Source organism: Lepus europaeus, chromosome 11, assembly GCF_033115175.1.
Source record: "Lepus europaeus isolate LE1 chromosome 11, mLepTim1.pri, whole genome shotgun sequence".
Taxonomy (NCBI): Eukaryota; Metazoa; Chordata; class Mammalia; order Lagomorpha; family Leporidae; genus Lepus; species Lepus europaeus.
Window position 1 is genome coordinate 71,065,618 of NC_084837.1, and position 21,060 is coordinate 71,086,677.

The window sequence follows — 21,060 nt, forward strand, 5'->3', positions numbered from 1 at the left end:
TTCTTTCTTTCTTTCTTTCTTTCTTTCTTTCTTTCTTTCTTTCTTTCTTTCTTTTTTTTGTCAGGCAGAGTTAGACAGTGAGAGAGAGAGAGAGACAGAGAGAAAGGTCTTCCTTCTGTTGGTTCACCCAACAAATGGCCGCTATGGCCGGTGCACTGCGCCGATCTGAAGCCAGGAGCCAGGTGCTTCTCCTGGTCTCCCATGCGGGTGCAGGGCCCAAGCACTTGGGCCATGCTCCACTGCCTTCCTGGGCCACAGCAGAGAGCTGGACTGGAAGAGGAGCAACTGGGACAGAATCCGGTACCCCAATCGGGATTAGAACCTGGTGTGCCGGCGCCACAGGCGGAGGATTAGCCAAGTGAGCCGTGGCGCCAGCCAGAGTCTTTTTGTTTTCTACCAGTCTATGGGGATATTTAAGCAGAGGATATTTATATATGCGATTCTAGTAAAAGATTTTGTGGCTATGTCTTAAGTGGGTTCAGAAGAGCACCTTTTATTTTTTTTAAAAACATTTTACTTGTTTTGGGAAGCTTCTTTTTCTTTCTTTCTTTCTTTTTTTTTTTTTTTTTTAAATTTTTGACAGGCAGAGTGGACAGTAGAGGGAGATAGAGAGAAAGGTCTTCCTTTTTGCCGTTGGTTCACCCTCCAATGGCCGCCGCGGTAGGCGCACTGCGGCCAGCGCACCACGCTGTTCCGATGGCAGGAGCCAGGTGCTTCTCCTGGTCTCCCATGGGGTGCAGGGCCCAAGAACTTGGGCCATCCTCCACTGCACTCCCTGACCACAGCAGAGAGCTGGCCTGGAAGAAGGGCAACCGGGACAGGATCGGTGCCCCGACCGGGACTAGAACCCTGTGTGCCCGCGCCGCAAGGCGGAGGATTAGCCTGTTAAGCCACGGCGCCGGCTAGGGAAGCTTCTTTTTCTTAATTGCAGCTAAAGTTTTTCTGACTAGATCATTTTCATCAATTATATTGATTTTCTGAGAAAAATAGTAGTTGGATCCAGCATAGGGAGCTATATGCCTTTTTCATGATTCTTTTGTTTGGAATGGGTATATATCAAAATGAATTTCTACTTATTATATAACTGGATAAGGTCTGAGTTCCCCATATTGAAAGTTTCTCATCTGGCATGTTGAAAATACTGGACAGAATAGTTGTCTGGTTCTTAGGCTTCTTATATAATTAATTTTTGTTTGCTGTCACTGTGACCAGTGGATAATATTCTCCAAATATTCCAGCCAAATATCCGAGTTGATTGCTGGCTACTGAAAGATCTGAGTGGCAGGACAACCTTGGAGAGTAATTAAGTAGATGCGAGAGTTGATGTCATTCCTTCTTAAAGGTCAACACATACTTTTCACATGGATATTTGTGTATCATGTGAAATTGAAGCTTAGTTTCCACTTTCAAAAGCTGTGGCACTTTCTTTTGTGTGTGTTTGAGAAGTGATGCAGCAAGGAGGAGGGATTCAGAAGAATGCCAAAGATGAAGTAAGATAAAGGATGGTTAAAAACTGGCAAGACAGATGGTGGAAGAGCAGCAGGTAGTAAACATGGGGAAAGGATCAAATGAATGATGGTGATCCTAGTTTCCTCTGAGGCCTATGCCTGCCTCACTCGTCCAGGCAGAGGAGGTGTTGGATATGCAGGGGAGGAACTTGGCAAGGCCTGGTGTGGGCCACTAGTGCCACAAACTCAATATCTGGTAGAGTATTACATTAAGAACCATCACTATCTCCACACATCCATACTCCCCTGAAAAATGTTAACATCAGTGGAGAAGGTGTGAGTAAGACTGAGAAATCCGAGTGATCAGCCATCTTCAGGGAACCAGAAGGAGGAAGGCCTGGAAATCCATTCAAGGAAGAACACTGCCAAGATGGTCTTGAGATGGTGCTCCCTGGTCCACCTGTGGTACTTTAAAATTCCTCAGTATTTCTGAAGGCTTTCTTTCAAGCAATTGCAGAAAAAGACAACTAATTGAATGACTGAGTGAAAGGTTTGAATGCCTGGAAATCCCCAAGGCACTACATACAAGTGGAAATCTTGGTGTGATCTGAGCTAGACTGCATTGCAAAGGTGTCCTAGGTAGTTAGCCCATAGGACCATGTGTAGGACAACTTCAGGACCCAAGCAGACAGAACAGGGGAAGAAAGAGTATAAGAAATCACCAGTGCTTGCTGTTTTTTCATTTGTGCCTTTTGATGCTTTAAAAAAAAAAATAGAAACAGTTTAGAATCCAAAGTAAGGACCAGGGATAAAGAAGGAAACTACACTAACATAATTAGTTGATTTATTGAAAATCAAATTAGGGGCCGGTGCTGTGGCTCAGGAGGTTAATCCTCTGTCGGTGGCACGGACATCCTATATGGGCACTGTTTTGTGTCCCAGCTGCTCCTCTTCTGATCCAGCTCTCTCCTGGTGGCCTGGGAAAGTAGTGGAAGATGGCCCAAGTGCTTGGGCCCCTACACTCATATGGGAGACCTGGAGGAAGCTCCTGGCTCCCTGGCTTCTGATTGGCCCTTGTGGCCATTTGGGGAATGAACCAGTGAATGGAAGGTCTTTCTCTTTGTCTTTCCCTCTTTCTGTCTGTGACTCTGCCTCTCAAATAAATAAATAAATCATTAAAATATAAATGTTAGAATTTTAATTTTGTGAAAAGGCATAATAATGAAGAACAAGATGATGTTTGGGCAACTATAAAGTATCTTTTTTAAATGAACAAAATGTAAATGTAAAGAAATGGCTAGGGCCTGTGCCATGGCATAGCCAGTTAACTCTCTGCTTGTGATGCCAGCATCCCATATGGGTGCCTATTTGCGTCCCAGGTGCTCCACTTCCCATGCAGCTCTCTGCTGTGGCCTGGGAGGACAGTGGAGGATGGCCCAAGTGCTTGGGCCCATGCACCCACGTGGGAGATTTCAGAGGAGGCTCCTGGACCCTGGCTTCAGACTCGCCCAGCTCTGGCCATTGCAGCCATTTGGGGAGTGAACCAACAGATGGAAGATCTCTCTCTCTGTCTCTGTCTCTGTCTCTGCCTCTCTTTCTCTCTCTTGCTCTAAAACTCTGCCTTTCAAATAAACAAATGAATCTTTTTTTCTTTTTTTTTAAAGAAATGGCTAAACTTTAAAGTAGAATTTACTGAGGAACACAAAAAACCAAAACAGTATGTGTGGGACAGTTCATTTGTTATTAGTTCTTTGGTTTTACTTACAAAAAATAGTTCATGCCTTTTATTTCTTTTTAACATTTGTTGAAATTAGAGAGGATCCATTGCTGCATTATTGCCCAAGCTATTAAGGCCAATGAATGACAAATTTTAATGGACTGACAATGGTTAAGGAAGGTAATTTGCTTTTTCTCCTCAGAAGTCTTTCTTTTTATTTATTTATTTTTTTATTTTGACAAGCAGAGTGGATAGTGAGAGACAGAGAGAAAGGTCTTCCTTTGCCATTGGTTCACCTTCCAACGGCCGCCACAGCTGGTGCGCTGTGGCCGGCGCACCGCGCTGATCCGAAGCCAGGAGCCAGGTGCTTCTCCTGGTCTCCCATGCAGTTGCAGGGCCCAAGGACTTGGGCCATCCTCCACTGCACTCCCGGGCCATAGCAGAGAGCTGGCCTGGAAGAGGGGCAACCGGGACAGAATCCGGTGCCCCGATCGGGACTAGAACCTGGTGTGCCGGTGCCGCAGGCAGAGGATTAGCCTATTGAGCCGTGGTGCCGGCCCAGAAGTCTTTCTACAACTTTATTCAGTGGCTTGGTTGCCCAGCCTCTTGCACCCATTCTCCTGTCAGGTGTGAATGGGGAAGAATGAAGTGCAGTCCCCTGGTGTCTGCTCTCCCCGTGACTTTAAATGGTAATCTGCATATCCTGGCATGGAAAATGGAGGGAAACATTTCCCCTACCCAGGGCCCCTTTCTCTTTGGGCCTCTGTCTTTCACTTGTTGCTAAATATGTCATTTGCTTGCTCCCCAGCAACTGCTCTTCAAGTGGCCTTCTAGTGGCTTATGTTTTAAAATAGACTTTTGGGCATATTTTCATATTCTTTCTTGAATGAACCCTATTTGGGGGCTATAGTTTCTTGAATCTAAATCAGCCTGAAAATGTTTGTAACTGAACTGTAAGAATCATAGAAATTGTGTGGAAAAGTCTTATTTTCACGAGATTCTTGCCAGTTTCCAGAGATTAGAAGCTAGAAATATTTTGTGGTATAGAACAAGCTACTGATTAATTGTTATATTTATGTAAGGTTCTTTTATATTTGAAAACAAATTTAACAGTTTGGCAGTCAATTATAATAACTTACAGATTCCTAGAATTCTGCTAGGTTGTGGTCAGAGACAGAATGACCTGTCTCCAAATTCAAGATTTCATCAAATAATTTAATGTCCAACTATGTAAGATATAAATATTGGTATATTTTGAAATAAGTCAAATTGAACAGAAATGCAAGGCATAATTCCCTACTTTCCATTTTTCTCTTAAAAAATTGTTTGGGGCTGGCACTGAGGCATAGTGGGTAAAGCCCTGGCCTGAGTGCCAGCGTCCCATATGCACACCGGTTCGAGACCTGGCTGCTCTACTTCCGATCCAGCTCTCTGCTATGGCCTGGGAAAGCAGTAGAGGATGGCCCAGACCCTTGGGCCCCTGCACCCTGCACCCATGTGGGAGACCTGGAAGAAGCTTCTGGCTCCTGGCTTCAGATTGGATCCGCACAGCTCCAGCCGTTGTAGTCATGTGGGGAGTGAGCCAGCAGATAGAAGACTCTCTCTCTCTCTCTCTCTCTGTCTGTCTCTCTCTGTCTCTGCCTCTCTGTAACTCTGCCTTTCAAATAAATAAGTAAATTTTTTAAAAATTATGTGATTTTGTAAATTCTTATTTGAAAGGGAGAGAGAGAGAGAGAGAGAGAGAGAGAGAGAGAGACATATTTTCATCCACTGGTTCATACCCCGCAAAAGCTGGGCTGGGCCAGGAACTCAGTCCAGGTCCCTCACTCAAGTACTTGCAGGCTTGCCTCACAGGGTGTGTATTACCAGGTTTTCCCTTTTTCCAGTGTGTAGTACAGTTGTATCCTTTTTAATTTCCTTTCTGCCCTTAAAATTTAGCACGTGCTTCATGGTCAAAGCAGTTCATTGGAATATGGGAAATTTTAGTTAGGTTATTTTGGGTACCTGGGCATTTAATTATGTGAATACATTTTTTGGTGATAAGAGATTCAAAGGAAAAAGTCCTTTCAACCTCCATCCCTCATTTACCTTAGCCTTTGTTTTGTATATCATACTTTGTAAGGGAAAGGTTGCTTTTGTTGCTTTAACAAACCTCTCCACGTTTTTTCCCAATCCAATGGGTATAATTATCAGAGTAGCATTTGGGAGATTTTATGGTTTTGGCTTTTGTAACTCTTGAATCACCTCTCTAATGTGCAATAGCTCAGTAGATAAATATTAAGTATTTTACTGTTCTTGCAGAAAAAAATGCAAACATGCACACAACACCATTGGCTCACCTATTTTTTCTTTCTTAATTTAAAGCTTATGTTGGTCTCCTAACTTTTGGACCTCCATTGAAATTTCTATGATATACGGCCTATTAAGAGACACAACAGACACAATATTTGCGCTGCTGTGAGTGTGTGTAGCAGGGCAGGCTGTTGACTGGTGCCATTGACGCAGGGGCCGAAGGCCATTTATAAAGCACTTACCATTCTCTATTTGGGAAATTTGAGCTCTGATAGTTCTGGACCGTGTGGCTGATGTGATCCAGCCCATTTTCATCTGCAGTAGGCAGGGTGGTGACAGAGCAGTTCTGGAGACTCAAAGTGAATGCATGAGCTTTTACCTAGAAAGACTTCCAGCTTTTGCTCTCCGGAAACTGGCAGGAGACTCAGGAAAATAGGCCCTCTAGCACAATTCCTCTGGGTTTTGCATCCAGATTAGAAACCATACTCTCAATGTGCTTTAGGTTCAGTTTTGAAACCACAGCTTTCAAAAACTGCTCAAATGAGAAAGTGTAAGAAAATACGCATTAAAGACCATTGAAGGCTTGGTGAGTTGAGTCCAGCACAAGGGCATGGTTTGGGCATCAGAAATCAAGTAAGAGGGCACATTTTGTTCTCTAGACTACTCTAGGGTCGGCTGGGTCTTCCACAGAGGCTGCATAGACCTCTCTGTATCTTACATAGTTAGAGTTTCTGATATGACTGGATGACAACTTTAAAAATAATCAACCAACTGCAAACAGGCCCTTCGCCAACCTAGGAACTCAGAATAATCCTAGAATCCTAGAATCAGAGAACATTTTTAGTCTGGATAAGAGTTTGGCTCAGTTCAGCTTCTGTACCACACGCTGAATGTTTGAGGGATAATCAGAAATCAGTATTCTTTATTTGTTTGTAAGCATTTTTCTTCCTTAAACATTCATTTTCATTTGGGAAGCATATTTTAATGAATAAAATGGATGATGAAAAGAAATCAATTGAGAAAATCATTGAGGGGGGGAAATGACTTACTGGTGTACACTAATTCTAATGTCCTGGAATAGGGATAATAATCTATTGATATTTTCCAGGAAGTAAAATAGCTCATTTAGATGGAAAAAAGGGATAAAGTTGTGCTAAATTAATTATGGTGTTTTTTAATCTGCTATTAATTTGGAGTAAATTTTATTAGAAAGAATTAATTAGAAGTACATGTTAACTTTTGTTGTCAGGGCAAATTGCATCTTTTAAAGATGAGTGATCCTTGCACTCTGTATAGCGCCATTTTCGTTGGTTCAGATCTTAGGTTTGAAACTGTGCCTGGTTGATGGTGACTGAAATACCACTTGCTGTGTGGCTCATTTCTGTCCCAGTCAGACACATCTCATCTCATGGTAGTTCTGAGTCCATTTCTCAGGCCAGCAACAGAAGACATGGGGAAGGTGGTAGGGACTGGTAGGGTCTACCTTCCTCTCTGTGGAAAGGTTTGCTTATTTTTCTATTAGAGATTTTGCAAGGCTGGGGACTGTCTGGCCCGTGGGCCATGTAAAGCCCAGGAAATCATCTGGTCTGTCCCTGCCAAGGCAACCACAGGCTAATTTTTAAGTTGAGAATTTTATATGACCTGTGAATGATGTTATAAATATCCAGTGGCCCTTGGCAGAAAAAAGGTTCCCCACTCCTGAAACCAACTCTCCTAGAGTTTAATAACAAATTCTTTGCTGATATATTTATTTAGCATGAATCTAGGCTATCTGTTCTAGGGGACTGACTCTTCTATGTGAATAGCCAAGCCTGAAGGATGCAGCTGAAATAGCCACAGGAGGAAGTGTCCTTGTTTTTGATTTGCCCTTATTTGAAGTGATCTTCTGATTCATGTCAATCATGTCCATTGCCTGTTTTCTTTTTACTCCCTCTTCCTGGTTTACCTTTAGTCTCGAAACACAACTCTTTAAGTGGCTACTTTATGGAATCAAGTCTACAGCTGGTTATTGCCAGACTTCAGAAATGGGAGCACTTTTACTACTTGCATTCAAAAGCAGGAACTCACTTTAGATACAATGAAGACATTCCAAATCACCTTGTGAAACATTATATGCCTCTTGATGTCCTAAAGTGTTTGATACCACCCAAAACCCCCACATAGTCCCTGTCGAGAACATAGGTTGGCAATGTGTTCTGTAACTCCAAACAAATCATTCTTATTTTCATTTTCTGTTTTAGGAAATTTGGGGCTCAAGGATCACGGCTGACTGGAGCAGGATGGGGAGGCTGCACAGTATCAATAGTACCTGTTGACAAGCTGCCCGGCTTCCTAGCAAAAGTGCACGAAGCTTTTTACCAGGGAAGTGATGGAAGCTTTGCACCTGAGAAACAGAGCTTGTTTGCTACCAAACCTGGAAGTGGGGCTTTGGTTTTCCTTGAGGCCTAAACAATGTAAAAAAAATCTCAGAAAAACTATTTAGGGCATTTAGGAACTGGCAGGACTTCCTATGCCACAGTAAATTAATTCTCTTTCTGTTCTGTATTATAATTTACAGTTGCTATTATCAAGATGTATTTACAAACAGCTGAAAGCTCTCTATGCTTCATAATGATTATTTTTCCATCTTCAAATAGGATTTTTAAAAACTAATCAGAGACAACATTAGACTTAGGTATTTTAAGGATGATTTACTGAGACTGTCGATGGGGAGATTTTTAAAGATAAATGATAAAACATTCTAAATACATGGATTGGACTTGACTTAAATAAACATACTGCTACAATTAAACTGATAAAATTGTGTCTATTATTCTTGAATTTAATTAATTTCTGGTTTCTCACTGTGTTCTACTTCCTCCAATGTGTAGAATTCCGTTGATGATGATGATTGTGATGTCATATATTCTAAATCCATGCTTTCTTCAGAACGCTGTGAAAATAATACATGATTGAAAATTCATAAATTTTCTTGAACACTGTGTACTTGAATGTGAAATTTTCCAAATTATTAAGATGGTGAGGGTCACTTTTTTTTTTTTTTTTGCAAGCGATGAATTGGAATTAGGAAGAAAAACCCAGGATCATTTAAATTGTTTTTTTTTAAAATGTATTATCATACAATTCAGTTCTTTTGGCACTTAAACTACACTTGATCTTAGCCAAGAGGCCGAGAAGCGATGCACTTTAACTATCTCCATCACTCAATAGTTAACTTAGATGACACTGTGTCTCTCATATCACAGTGAAATATAGAATTATCTAGATAATAATTCAGATAATTTGATTTGTTCTTCCCACTCAATCTTTCCTCAAATGCATCTTCAATCCAAGAAACATGTATTCTGGAAACTCCACTGATGCCTTCCATCACTTTTGTGTGTGTCTTCATGAGTAGGTTAGTGAGGGTTTTTTTGTTTTGTTTTTTGGTTTGTGCTGAGTATTTCAGCCAGTAAGGTAGGTGTGCAGGAATGCCGTTATGTTACCCGAGTACTGTGGCTAGTGTAGGGATATAGGTATGCAGGGATATAGATGAGAGTAGCAGGAAAAGGCTTAAAGTTGATTCTAGGCTTGGTAATAGTATTGGTGGGTACCTGTGTGTATTCATCAAGAGTGGAAAGGAATGTTTGGCCATGTGATGGTGGCAAATGAATGACTTTCGTTCATGGTCAGACTACAGGAATGCCTTCCTGAATTATACGGTAATTTTGACCAAAACACAATTAGCTTAAATATTCAGATAACTGAGAAACAGTAGTTTTGCAGTTTGAATTATCTAGGAAACTATCACAATTTTCCATTTTTCTTTGATTTTGATTGTTCATTGATGCGCAACTCAAAGATTGAGCAGCATCATCTGGAATCTCAGTTTTACAGTGGCCTAGGCAAAGTTGGTTATGATAATTCTTAAAGGACAACATACAAAAAGTATTAGAAAAATATTCTGTTGTAAAATGAACTTCTGATAAATTTTTATTCTTAGCAGAAAGGTAGACACTTGAGAATTCTTAATTAAACTTTGTTGAAAAAATTTTGAATTCTTTAAATTCAAGTTGTTTAAATTTAAAACCCCTTGTTTTTAATGTCTTGCAATTTTCCACAAAGGATTTGTCATGTGTGTATAACTTTTTAAAGATACCTGAATCACTATTAAAAAAAAAAGATACTTGTCATTGCCTTGCTATACTACTTAAATTTTTTAACCGCATGATTTCTGCTTTGCAATAGATGAATAAAAATTTTGTGTGTACTCCTGTAAGCCATCAATCTAATACATATCTGTTTTGATTTCTAGCTTGAAAAGAACTATATTTCAATTTTACCATCACTAAGAGTTGTTCTAGGTATTTATAACAGAGTTAGAAAACTTGTCTGGAGTCACTGGAAAAAAAAAGTTTCATGCAGCAAACGGACTAGTGAATAAATTTTGAAAGCTAGAGAGCAGGTGTTGCATGTGAGTGTAACCTACACATACGATGTGTACAGAGGCTTTGGAATATAGTGAAGAATAATATTGGCTACATGGGCTGGAGCCAGCTTTTTAAGAGGTCCAAATGCAGGCAGACTTTAGACCAGGGGTTGCAAACTGTCAGTTTATGGGCCACATCTGGTTTACAAATGTTTTTTTGCAAACTAAATGTAGTCAGAAAATACTCATACAGTGTTTAAAAATCTTGGGATTCAAAGAAGAAGGTTTTACTGAAGAATCTTTATTACTGGTAGTGGAAAATCTGATAACATTTTAGTCTACCTGCCTACAAGGCAACAAAGACCTGGAGCTGAGGTAGTAGCTGTCTTGTTAGATAAGGTGTGACTCTCCAGTGTGCTACAATTCTCACAGCCCCTTGTAGTTCCCCTGATACATCACTTATCATTGACAAATTGAGACCACCTGCCCTTTACCAGCACATTGACACTGTTGTGTTCTTACATTAAGTATTTCTCTTTTACCATGCCTCTGTTGATACTAGGAAAGATAAATCAAGAAAAATGAAAGTGTGTGTGTGTGTATGTGTGTGTTAAGTAAAGAATAGCCCTGTTCAAGAGAGACACCCAGGTATTTCACTGTGTTCTATCACCTTTCAGGCCCAAGTAGGAGTTTATTATTTGACTCATTATTGACATTACACCATTAGCCAATTGGATTGCTCTTGATTTTAAGCGGAAACCTGAGATACTGAAAATGTAAGGTTGTCTTTGATTACTGATCTCCAGTTGTACCACTTTCAGCTTTATTGTTTACATGTGCCTGTTGGACAGGAAGAGCTCCTTTAGACTTCACAGAATTTTCCACAAAGTAAGAAGGAGCTGAAGGGACAAGGACAAAGAAAACCAGAAAGAAGGCAGTCTCCTTCCTTCCTTTCTCACAGTAGAGTCCTGTTTAGAGCTTTATCATAGTCTGCCCTGTGTTTTGGTTAATTTAGGCCAGGGACCATTCATCTAACATAGCAACATATTCAATATGCTTTTGTTGAATTATTAAGGAAAAATAAAATGAAACTTGAAACACCAATAATTTTTTGTATTAGTTTGCAGCTCTAACTGCCTTGGAGGTTTTCAGTTGCATAAACTGTCCCTTGGAGGCAAGGAATGGGAAAGAAGGGCATGAGACTGGCAGTAAATATGTTAAAGAATATCTTAAATACCAAGAATATATTTTGTTGTGCCACTGTAACTTGGGTGTGAATCAGATACTGCTTATTGAAATATTAACTAGGGAGGGAATTATTATCTTCAGAAAGGAAACATACCAATTTTTGTAGGAACCTCTCGAAGTCACTCTGAACTTCATAAGGCTTCTTCATAGCCTTTGCTTGGAGTCTAATTATGGATAAAGAAAATTAGTAAGCAAACTGTCTTTATACTGACACCAAGTAATAACCAACATTTATAAAGTTTTTAATATTTGGGGCTGGCACCATAGTGCAGCGGGTTAAAGCCCCGGCTTGCAGCGCTGGCATCCCATGTGGGCGCCAGTTCAAGTCCCGGCTGCTCTATTTCCAATCCAGTTCTCTGCTATGTCCTGGGAAAGTAGTATAAGATTCCCAACTCCTCGTGAAATTTGTAGGAAGTAAAATTTTCTGAAAATTCAAAGTACACACTGCTGAAGCAGAAAGTGTGGATCAGCTGACAGGCCTGTTCTAGGTTCCTTCAGTGTTTCTTCAGTCTGAGGCTACCAAGTCGTAGGTCTTTTGCATTGATGCTCTGTGACAGACACATGCCCCTCACTCAGTCTTTCTCTCTGCCAGTTTTATCTCCTCAGCCTCTCTTTTCTTCTCACTTTCTGTTTTCCTCTGGGTCACACATCTGTCCTTTCTTATCCCAAACTGGCCCGTATTCATAATCCTGTTTAAACACAATCCAAATGACCCCTGGCGCCCTTTCTCAGTAGCACCCTCTTAGAATCTTCTCAAGTTGTACGTATTTTTTGAGACATAGGTCATATACCATAAAATGCACCCTTTTAATGTATACCAGTCACTGGTTTTAGAATATTCACCAAGACGGCCGGTGCCGTGGCTTAACAGGCTAATCCTCCGCCTGTGGCGCCGCACCCCGAGGTTCTAGTCCCAGTTGGGGCGCCGGATTCTATCCCGGTTGCTCCTCTTCCAGGCCAGCTCTCTGCTGTGGCCAAGAAGTGCAGTGGAGGATGGCCCAGGTCCTTGGGCCCTGCACCTGCATGGGAGACCAGGAGGAAGCACCTGGCTCCTGGCGGCGGCCATTTGTGGGGTGAATCAACGAAAGGAAGACCTTTCTGTCTCTCTCTCTCACTAACTCTGCCTATCAAAAAAAAATATATTCACCAAGTCCTGTGGTCGTTGTCACTATCTAATCCTCCTTCTTGTGACTGCCTTCGACAGTGTAGTTTTTTGAAGATGACAGATGCCATGCCTATAAATTTCACAAGCACATGGGATTTACATAGCCAAATGAGTATTTGCCCCTTCACTTTCTCCTACAACGTGCCCTTACAGAAAATATATCTGAATGCTTCTTGGGGGTTACCCTGAGAACTCGCCTAGATTCTTCTGCACATCTTCGATGGTGAGAAATTCTGTCTTGTGTGGATTTGATTTGTGGAAACCTGTAACAGCCACTTGAAATTTGACCTTACAAGTTTGCATGTGAGGTTTCTGGTGAAGGGAGATAAGATTCTAAAATAATGGGTTGGATCTTTTCATATAAGTGAAAACTAGCTTTCTAAGTTCCAAAATAGTATTTATAAGTATGACATGTGACTGGCGCAGTTATAGTTTCCCAGGGGGGCTTTTGTGAAGGGCTGTACCCATCTGATCCTTATTCTTGTGCATGTGGGTGTGTTGGAAGAAGTGGTTGTTCTTGAAATTTGTAGTTTTCCTTTTTATACTCCAATTTATAAAATAAACAAATTAAATGAGCTCAATTTTCCTTGCTTCATTGGGGAAAAATGTTTGTATGGGTAGAGGAAGCAGAAAGACAGAACAGAATGGAAACAAGGAATTGGCCCAGGAGAGACCAGCTAAATATGTAGTTTTGCTAGTTTACATCTTCCCTAGGGCAGGGCTTGGTTATGGGTTTATTTTAAGTCCCATAGCTGGAGGAGTAAAAACAGATGATGACAATGTTTAGTAATTAAATTAGTAAGATAGGTGATTTTTGTGGATAAAAAAGTGTTATTCCAGATGAACTGGTAAGGAGAAAATCCATCTTGCAGGTATTATAGTCAATGTAGTTTTACTTAATAAACTGGTGATTTAATGTAACATTTATTAATTAAAATGATTTTAAGTATTACAAAGTTGAATCCAAAGCAAACCTGTCAAGCTCCTTGTCAATTCTTTCCTGTCGCTGTTTTAGGAATTTTATTTCTTCATTAATTCTTTGCTTTTCTCTATGAAGTCAAAATTTTGGAGTTAAATTTTAAGATAAAGCAGGCAATCTTAATTGGGAAAGAATAAATAATCAATTAACTGGCACAAATATGTCACTAAAAGTCCTTTACAAACTAATCATCTCTCCCTATGCACCTCTTTTATTTATTTATTTAATAAATATAAATGTCAAAAGTACAACTTTTGGATTATAGCGGCTTTTTCCCCCCCAACCACCCTCCCACCCACAAACCATCCCATCTCCTACTCCCTCTCCCATCCCATTCTTCATTAAGATTCATTTTTAATCATCTTTATATACAGAAGATGAACTTAGCATATATTAAGCAAAAATTTCAACAGTTTGCACCCACACAGACACGTAGTAAAGTATAAAGTACTGTTTGAAGAATAGTTTTACGATTAATTCTCATAGTACAACACATTAAGGACAGAGACCCTACATGAGGAGTAACTGCACAGTGACTCCTGTTGTTGATTTAACAATTGACACTCTCATTTATGACGTCAGTAATCACCCAAGGCTCTTGTCATGAAATGCCAAGGCTATGGAAGCCTCTTGAGTTCACAAACTCCGACATTATTTATTTAGACCAGGTCATAGTCAAAGTGGAGGTTCTCTCCTCCCTTCAGAGAAAGGTACCTCTTTCCTTGATGGCCTGTTCTTTCTGCTGGGATCTCACTCACAGAGATCTTTCATTTAGGTCATTTTCTGCCACAGTGTCTTGGCTTTCCATGCCTGAGAAACTCTCATGGGCTTTTTAGCCAGATCCAACTGCCTTAAGGGCTGATGCTGAGGCCAGAGTCTATGCACTATTTGATGTGAGGAATCACCCAACACACTCCCTCTTAGAAACATGTGCCCAAAGCATTGCCCAAGACACCTTATTATGGCCTGAACTCTTTCTGCTTCCATGGCACCTTACTAGGATATCTTGTTCCCACCAAGCTTAGGCAATCTAAGGGAAATATACGTGCCTGTGTGGCAGGGAAGGGGATTGGGCATCTGTGGAAATCAGGGGCTCAGAACTGTCACTCTGCGGAATAGGTTCTATCTGGCTGCTCCTTTACTTACCTCACTTAGCAGTACGTGTTCTCTGACCAGCCATGGATTCCCAAAGAGGAGGATACCCATCCTTTCTCCCTCTTAAGGTAATAAAGTCTCTAGGCAGTTACCTTAATATGGACTGAAGAATTGGATCCTGCCAATTTGTTATAAAAACTGATGGGTAACTCATTTATTAACCCATCAGTAGTTTTCTAGTCCATGATTGGTCACAAGCAGTCATTTAAATTAACCACAAAAACCTGAAACTGTTTCCCAAGAAAGCATTTTGTAAAAGACCTCTCTTGCCTACTTCAATACCACTCTAGCTTCCATCCAGCTCCAGGGAACTCCTACTGCACACAAGCTCTCTTCCCTTTTTCAGGGCTCATCTTTGTACATGGATTATACTGTATTCCCTGCAGCTCTAGCCCATGTTAGGGTGCATCCTCAACCACACCACAGGATAGCTTCCTTCCTCTCTTTGGTTCCTGACACTTGCTATGGCTCTATGGTTATAACATACACCATCTACCTGAAAACAATCTCTAAATCTGTAAGATGCTCAGATAATTTGCAGGATCAGCAAAATAAGAAGCTTAATTTAGTTGATTTCTATGATCACTTTCAGCTATTCAAAAGTATAATTTTATATTTAACAAAAGTTTGGCATCAACTTACATTCTAAATTCCTTGTAGTTTCTTTCAAATTGTTTTTTTGCCTCCTTGATAATATCACAGTATGTTGGAGCAGGTGGTGTGCTAGGCTCATGGTTAAGGAAAGCTTTTCAACTCACAACATTTGGGAGTGGTAAACAACACCTTTCACAGGAGAACCAAGAGGGCCACTAGCCTATGCTTCCATGTCATGAGTGATCTCAGGTGTAAACATGAATATTATGTCTGGAGTTATACTGAAAGGATGGAAAGAAGACAACACCCATCAGATCATTATCTGGACCACACCAACTATAGAGTATGCTGATTTAATAACTTCATAGAAGGGAAAGAAGTTGGCATTTTTAATATAAAGAACTTACATGACTTGGTGGTATTTTTAAATGGGTATTCTTAAGACTAGAATAATATTATAGATCATGAGGAACTTCTAAAAGAATGATTTGGGGCACTAAGCTTGATCAGTGCAGGTGATAGTACTGGGCTGCTAGTCCTGCCTAGTGGGTGGCCCCTAAATCATCCCCTGTCCAATCAATGCCTGCTCAGAAGGCTGACAGTGAAGTTCTAACAATGGAGGTCTGGGTCCAGGGAAGACTTCTTTCAGGTTGTCAAGTTAGTTTCCTTCTTTTTCTTAAAACCTTTTATTTATTTAAATTTTATTTCAAAGGCACACACACACGGTGGGGAGGGGGAGAGAGAGAGAGAGAGAAAGAAACTTCCCTTTGCTGGTTTACTACCCAAATATCCCAGACAGAGCTGAGCTGAATCCAGAAACCAAGTACTCAATCTTGGTCTCCCATGTGGATGGGAAGGGCCCCAATATTGAGACATCATTTGCCACCTGCCAGGGTGTACATTTGGAGGAAGCTGGATTGGAAGTGGAGGAGCCAGGACTCAAACCAGGCACTCTGATAGGGGATGTAGATGTCCTAAGCAGTAACTTAATTGCTGTGCCAAATGCCTGTCCCCAACCTACTTCTTGATTATTTCAAACATTGCGGGAAGATGGAGTTAACTAAGAAACCTTGAAGGTACAGTATCTACGATGGTGGTGAAGGTGTGAGTAGAGATGAAATGAATTAGCACTTGCTGGATTTTCCAGTGTTCCTCTCTTACCAAAACATTAATTTGAACTGGACAGTACAGCGTGTGTGAGAGAGGCATCATCCACATGAAGGAATGGGAGTGAAGTGTACACAGGACCTTGGCTTAGACCCTACCATCAGCCCTACTCCAGGAAAGTGAGTGCCAGGAAGGCTCCCTGGGCCCAAGATGACAGGCAGCACTTTCAAACCTAACTGCTCACTCCCATGTCAGTGTTTGAGGCTGCGACATGAAAGGGTAACTGGTGTCTCCGCTTAAATGAACATAGCTCTACCTCACACAATCCTGCTTGTTGCCTGGCAGAGCCATTCCAAGAAGTCTCCTCCTAGTGGGGATTTCATTTTTTCAGACTGGAGTTCAATTTCAAATATGCCCTTAATGGAAACTCATTTTACTTAAGGAGAGAAATTTTATAGTGATGTAGGTTATATGCAAACAGTAACAGGTATTGAATGACAAATGTATCTACTAGAATTACCAGTTTTCAGTCAAATGTTCTGGAAACCTATAATGAGAAACACAGCAATGCCGTCAGAAGCACAGGACATTCACAAGCTCTGATCACACCACACTTGTACAAACGACCCTGTCTTCAGGGATCTTCTAAGTGATATTTCTGGAGTAAGTGTCCTTATGGACTACAGTTTTGCCTTGATAGGAATCAAATCAGATGGTAGTGAAGGTGTGAGACAGGAGTTGGAAGTGGAGTAGAAATGAAATGAATTAACACTTGCTGGATTTTCCAGTGTTCTTCCCTCATAGAAACATTAATTTGAATTAGACAGTAAAGTGTGTGTGTGAGAGAGACATCACCCACATGAAGGAAGGGGAATGAAGTGTACACAGGACCTTAGGTTGGCCCCAGCTTACTTTCAAGTTTTGGTTTTGAGATTAGTAATATTTTTGATTACTCAATGAATGTTCAACATTAAGAACACATCAGTCCTCAAATTTAAAAGGAAGTAGTAGATGCCTCACTTTAAGTCATTAAAGCTGAGAAAAACATAATCTTTCAAATCTGCCCATCTAACAAACATTTCCCAATGATATTGTACAAAGATTGGAAACATTAATAAAAAGAAAAAATTCTCCCATGATCTCATTCTTTAAAAAATAAAAACCATTTTCATGTGTCTATCTGACATATGTAAATAAATTTCATAATATTGTGGTTATATGATATATTATTTTATAAGTGTGGTTACTCTCAGTGTCATAAATTCTCCAGACATTCAGGTTTTACAGTAATTATTTTAATGTTTACAAACATTTTCATTAAGTTTGTGTATAAGGCGCATGTGTTGGCTCTGTTGCCCTGATGATGTAGCATGGTACAAATTTTGCTTTTTTTTTTTTTTTTTAATAAGAAACCATTTTCTTCTCTCTTCCACAGTTGGGTTTTTTAATATGACACTGTTGCCCCCAAGAGTCTAACAAGGGAGGACTTCATCTCTCCTATTGTAGGTCCCTATGAATTCTGGGAAAAGATAACTCCAGTCTTACTTAGCTTGGAACTGGAATGATTCACATAGAAAAACAAAGAGGCCATGATTCTGCTCATTAGATTACTTACTATATCACATTGCCTTGAATCCTGGTCATGCCAGATTTTCATCTTTAGTTTCACCTTTTTTTTTTTTTTCCTGTCGTACACCAGGAAGAAGTCTGGCAGAATTAGAAGGGAAGGTCTGGCCGGCGCCGCGGCTCACTAGGCTAATCCTCCGCCTTGCGGCGCCGGCACACCGGGTTCTAGTCCCGGTCGGGGCACCGATCCTGTCCCGGTTGCCCCTCTTCCAGGCCAGCTCTCTGCGTGGCCAGGGAGTGCAGTGGAGGATGGCCCAAGTCCTTGGGCCCTGCACCCCATGGGAGACCAGGAGAAGCACCTGGCTCCTGCCATCGGATCAGCGCGATGCGCAGGTCGCAGTGCGCTTACCGCGGCGGCCATTGGAGGGTGAACCAACGGCAAAAGGAACACCTTTCTCTCTGTCTCTCTCTCTCACTATCCACTCTGCCTGTCAAAAAAAAAAAAAAAAAAAAAAAAAAAAAAAAAAAGAAGGGAAGGTCTAGCAATCTTCCTGAAATGAGAGGTAACTGATGATACCAGATTCTTTGAAATTCCTGTCTTACTTTACCCTGCTACATCAAGTGATTGAAAGCCTAAGACTTCTCTGCGAAAAGAACTCAGAACACTGAATGTCATTCTTCTTGTAAAATGACTAGATCAACTAATGAGACACTGTTCCTAGACAGGTGGTGTTGAGCTGCTTAAGTTTTATTTGCCTGCAGTTATTTACTGCTATTGCTTTGTTTATCCCTCAGAGTTCCTGTTAGAATTTCAAAGATTTTTATCCTTCTACAAAGTGACAATATGCTCTTGAGTGTGGCTTCCATGATTATTTGTGAAAAGATATGTGTGCCGATTTGAACTAATTGGATTTTCAAAGAGAACATTATTGCTATTGAAATAAAGATTTATATTTTATTTCTTATAAATTATTAATTTTGAGCATATCTCTTTGCTGACATGAGCTGTGTATACATTCTGTATAAAGTCATTCTAATTACCCACAAGCTTTGGTCAAAGCTGTATGTTTATGCTGTGTAGCGAGGTTCTGGGCCGCATTATGATGGTGGATTTCTGTTAACTTGTCTTAATGAATATCCTAATTTGTATTTTCTCCAGATACTTAAAGCCATAACTTTGCTCCCAACTGTAGAAAAATAACATACTTAAAACTTATAAATTATGAAGAATAGCTATATTTTATTCTTCGGGATGACTGTGGCGACAAGTTTTCCAGTTCCACTGTCTGAATTGGCCTAATATTTCATTTTCCCATGTACTATTATGTGGAGGCTACAGGGCAAGCCACTAAACAGAGGAGGAGCCATTTGGGGACAAATGAAATGGTCCCATTCCAGGATTTTCAAACAACCATGGTGAAATGCAACAAATCAAGACCTGAAACATCCTAGAAGCTTCAATTTATACTGGGGCTTTTTGTCTCCCTTCAGAATCACAGTATATTAGAGAAACAATGGACCTTAGAAATTACGGGGTCCAGTTCAATTATGTTATAGACGAAGAAACTGAGGCTTCTGGAAGTGCAGTTCCTTGTCTTTGACACACTGGGTGTGAGAATCATGAAAAGAATGACCCAGGGAAAAATTTTGTTCCTCTCTGCCAAAAATGTCCTAGAATGAGGCTACAGGAGGCTTTGCTGTCTCTCTCACATCTCTAGGGATTTTCCATAGATCACATTTGGAGTTGTTGATGAGATCACCAAGTTTAAGGCTAACGTGCCCATTATACAAATAGTGCTATTGTACAATTAGTAAAATGAAGCTAGGCATCAAGCAGTGGCCAGAATCTCCTCCTTTTACTGTAAAATTAATTTGATTTTAAATCCTAAAAACTAAGTTTATGGAATAACTTAATAACATGTGTCCTAAACTGATTCCCTGCTTAATGTTTACCTTTGCTTACACTTCAAATATTTTAATGTTGGATATGAGTGCTAAATATCTACATAACCATGTATTCAGAAACCCCCCAAAAAATTGTCACCATGGGGCCAGTATTGTGGCATAGCTGGTAAAGCCACTGCTTGCAATCCCATACAGGCACCAGTTCATGTTCCTGCTAATGGCTTTGGAAAAGCAGCAGCAGATCGCCCAAGGGCTTGGGTCCCTGCTCTCATGTGGGAGACCCAGGAGAAGCTCTGGCTTCAGCCCAGCTCAGTCCTGGCTGTTGTGGCCCTCTGGGGTGTGAACCAGCAGATGGAAGACCTCTCTTCTCTCTGTCTCTCTAAATATGACTTTCAAATAAAACAAATATTTAAAAAAAGTTTCACTATGCACACATGCCTTATTCTATAAGATAGTGTCATTGATGGAATCTTATGCTGATTTTAGGTGGCCTGGTAGTGTATATAAAGTCAAGCTCTGTTTTAGTAAATTTCATTATTTAATATATCATTTGGACAGTTTTGTAGCATAGTCTAGAAAATAAGGGAATAAGGCTACTTGGAAGTAGTAACACATATTTAACTAGAGGCATTCAGCATACTTGCCAGGACTTTCACTGGGCATTGAGACACAATGATGAGTAAGACCGTGGCTTTTGCCCTTAAGGAGCTAGTAGGCATGAGAAGTGACAACAGGCAGTCTTTGAAGGAGAAAGAAGTGTTATAAATAGAACACCAAAACAAAAACACTATAAAAAAAAAAACAACCCTAGAAGTCTACTCTTTTTGTACAGTCTGTCTCAAATTGGATGAGAGTGGGTCCTTATTCTACTATAGGATTCCAAGTGGAGGACAGAGTACTAGTAACAGTAATTCCTACCCTAGCTGCTTGATTACTTAGCACCCTCATACAGTACCAGTGCTAGTGTGTATAGGTACTCAGTAAATATTTACTGTTTTTCGTCTACTGAACAAAGATTCTTATTCATATCTCAGGACTGTTTACTCTTAGATTTCACCCTGAGAAACCTAGTCATCATCATGAAATTAACTTTTTTTTTCTATATTGTTTAAGAAATCAGGTAAGTATGATATCATTTAATGAAAGTATTCATTAAAATGGTCAACATAAAGGGGCTCGCACTGTGATATAGTGGGTAAAGCCGCGACCTGCAGTGCCAGCATCCCATATGGGATCCAGCTCTCTGCTATGGCCTGGGAAAGCAGTAGAAGATGGCCCAAGTCCTTTGGCCCAAGTCCTTGGGCCCCTGCACCCACGTGGGAAACCCGGAAGAAGCTCCTTACTTCTGGCTTTAGATTGGCGCAGCTCTGGCCATTGTAGTCAATTGGGGAGTGAACCAGCGGATGGAAGATCTATCTCTCTCTCTGCCTCTGTCTCTGCCTCTCTGTAACTTTGCCTTTCAAATAAATAAATAAA

At 40.6% G+C, this 21,060-nt stretch overlaps 2 protein-coding genes across 5 annotated transcripts in view; one reads left to right on the forward strand and one right to left on the reverse strand.

Annotated features, from left to right (window-relative positions):
- Positions 1 to 9,708, forward strand: part of GALK2 (galactokinase 2) — a 139,619-nt gene extending 129,911 nt beyond the window's left edge. For all 4 annotated transcript variants that reach the window (XM_062205875.1, XM_062205876.1, XM_062205874.1 and 1 more), the window contains one exon: positions 7,698 to 9,708. In XM_062205875.1, coding sequence (XP_062061859.1) covers positions 7,698 to 7,905 — 208 coding nt within the window. In that variant the 3' untranslated portion in view covers positions 7,906 to 9,708. The remainder of the gene's footprint in view (positions 1 to 7,697) is intronic.
- FAM227B (family with sequence similarity 227 member B) overlaps positions 8,128 to 21,060 on the reverse strand; it is a 216,648-nt gene continuing 203,715 nt past the window's right edge. The window contains exons 14-16 of the mRNA XM_062205873.1: positions 15,055 to 15,130; positions 11,208 to 11,277; positions 8,128 to 8,389 (exon numbers count right to left, since the gene is read on the reverse strand). Coding sequence (XP_062061857.1) covers positions 8,279 to 8,389; positions 11,208 to 11,277; positions 15,055 to 15,130 — 257 coding nt within the window. The 3' untranslated portion in view covers positions 8,128 to 8,278. The remainder of the gene's footprint in view (positions 8,390 to 11,207; positions 11,278 to 15,054; positions 15,131 to 21,060) is intronic.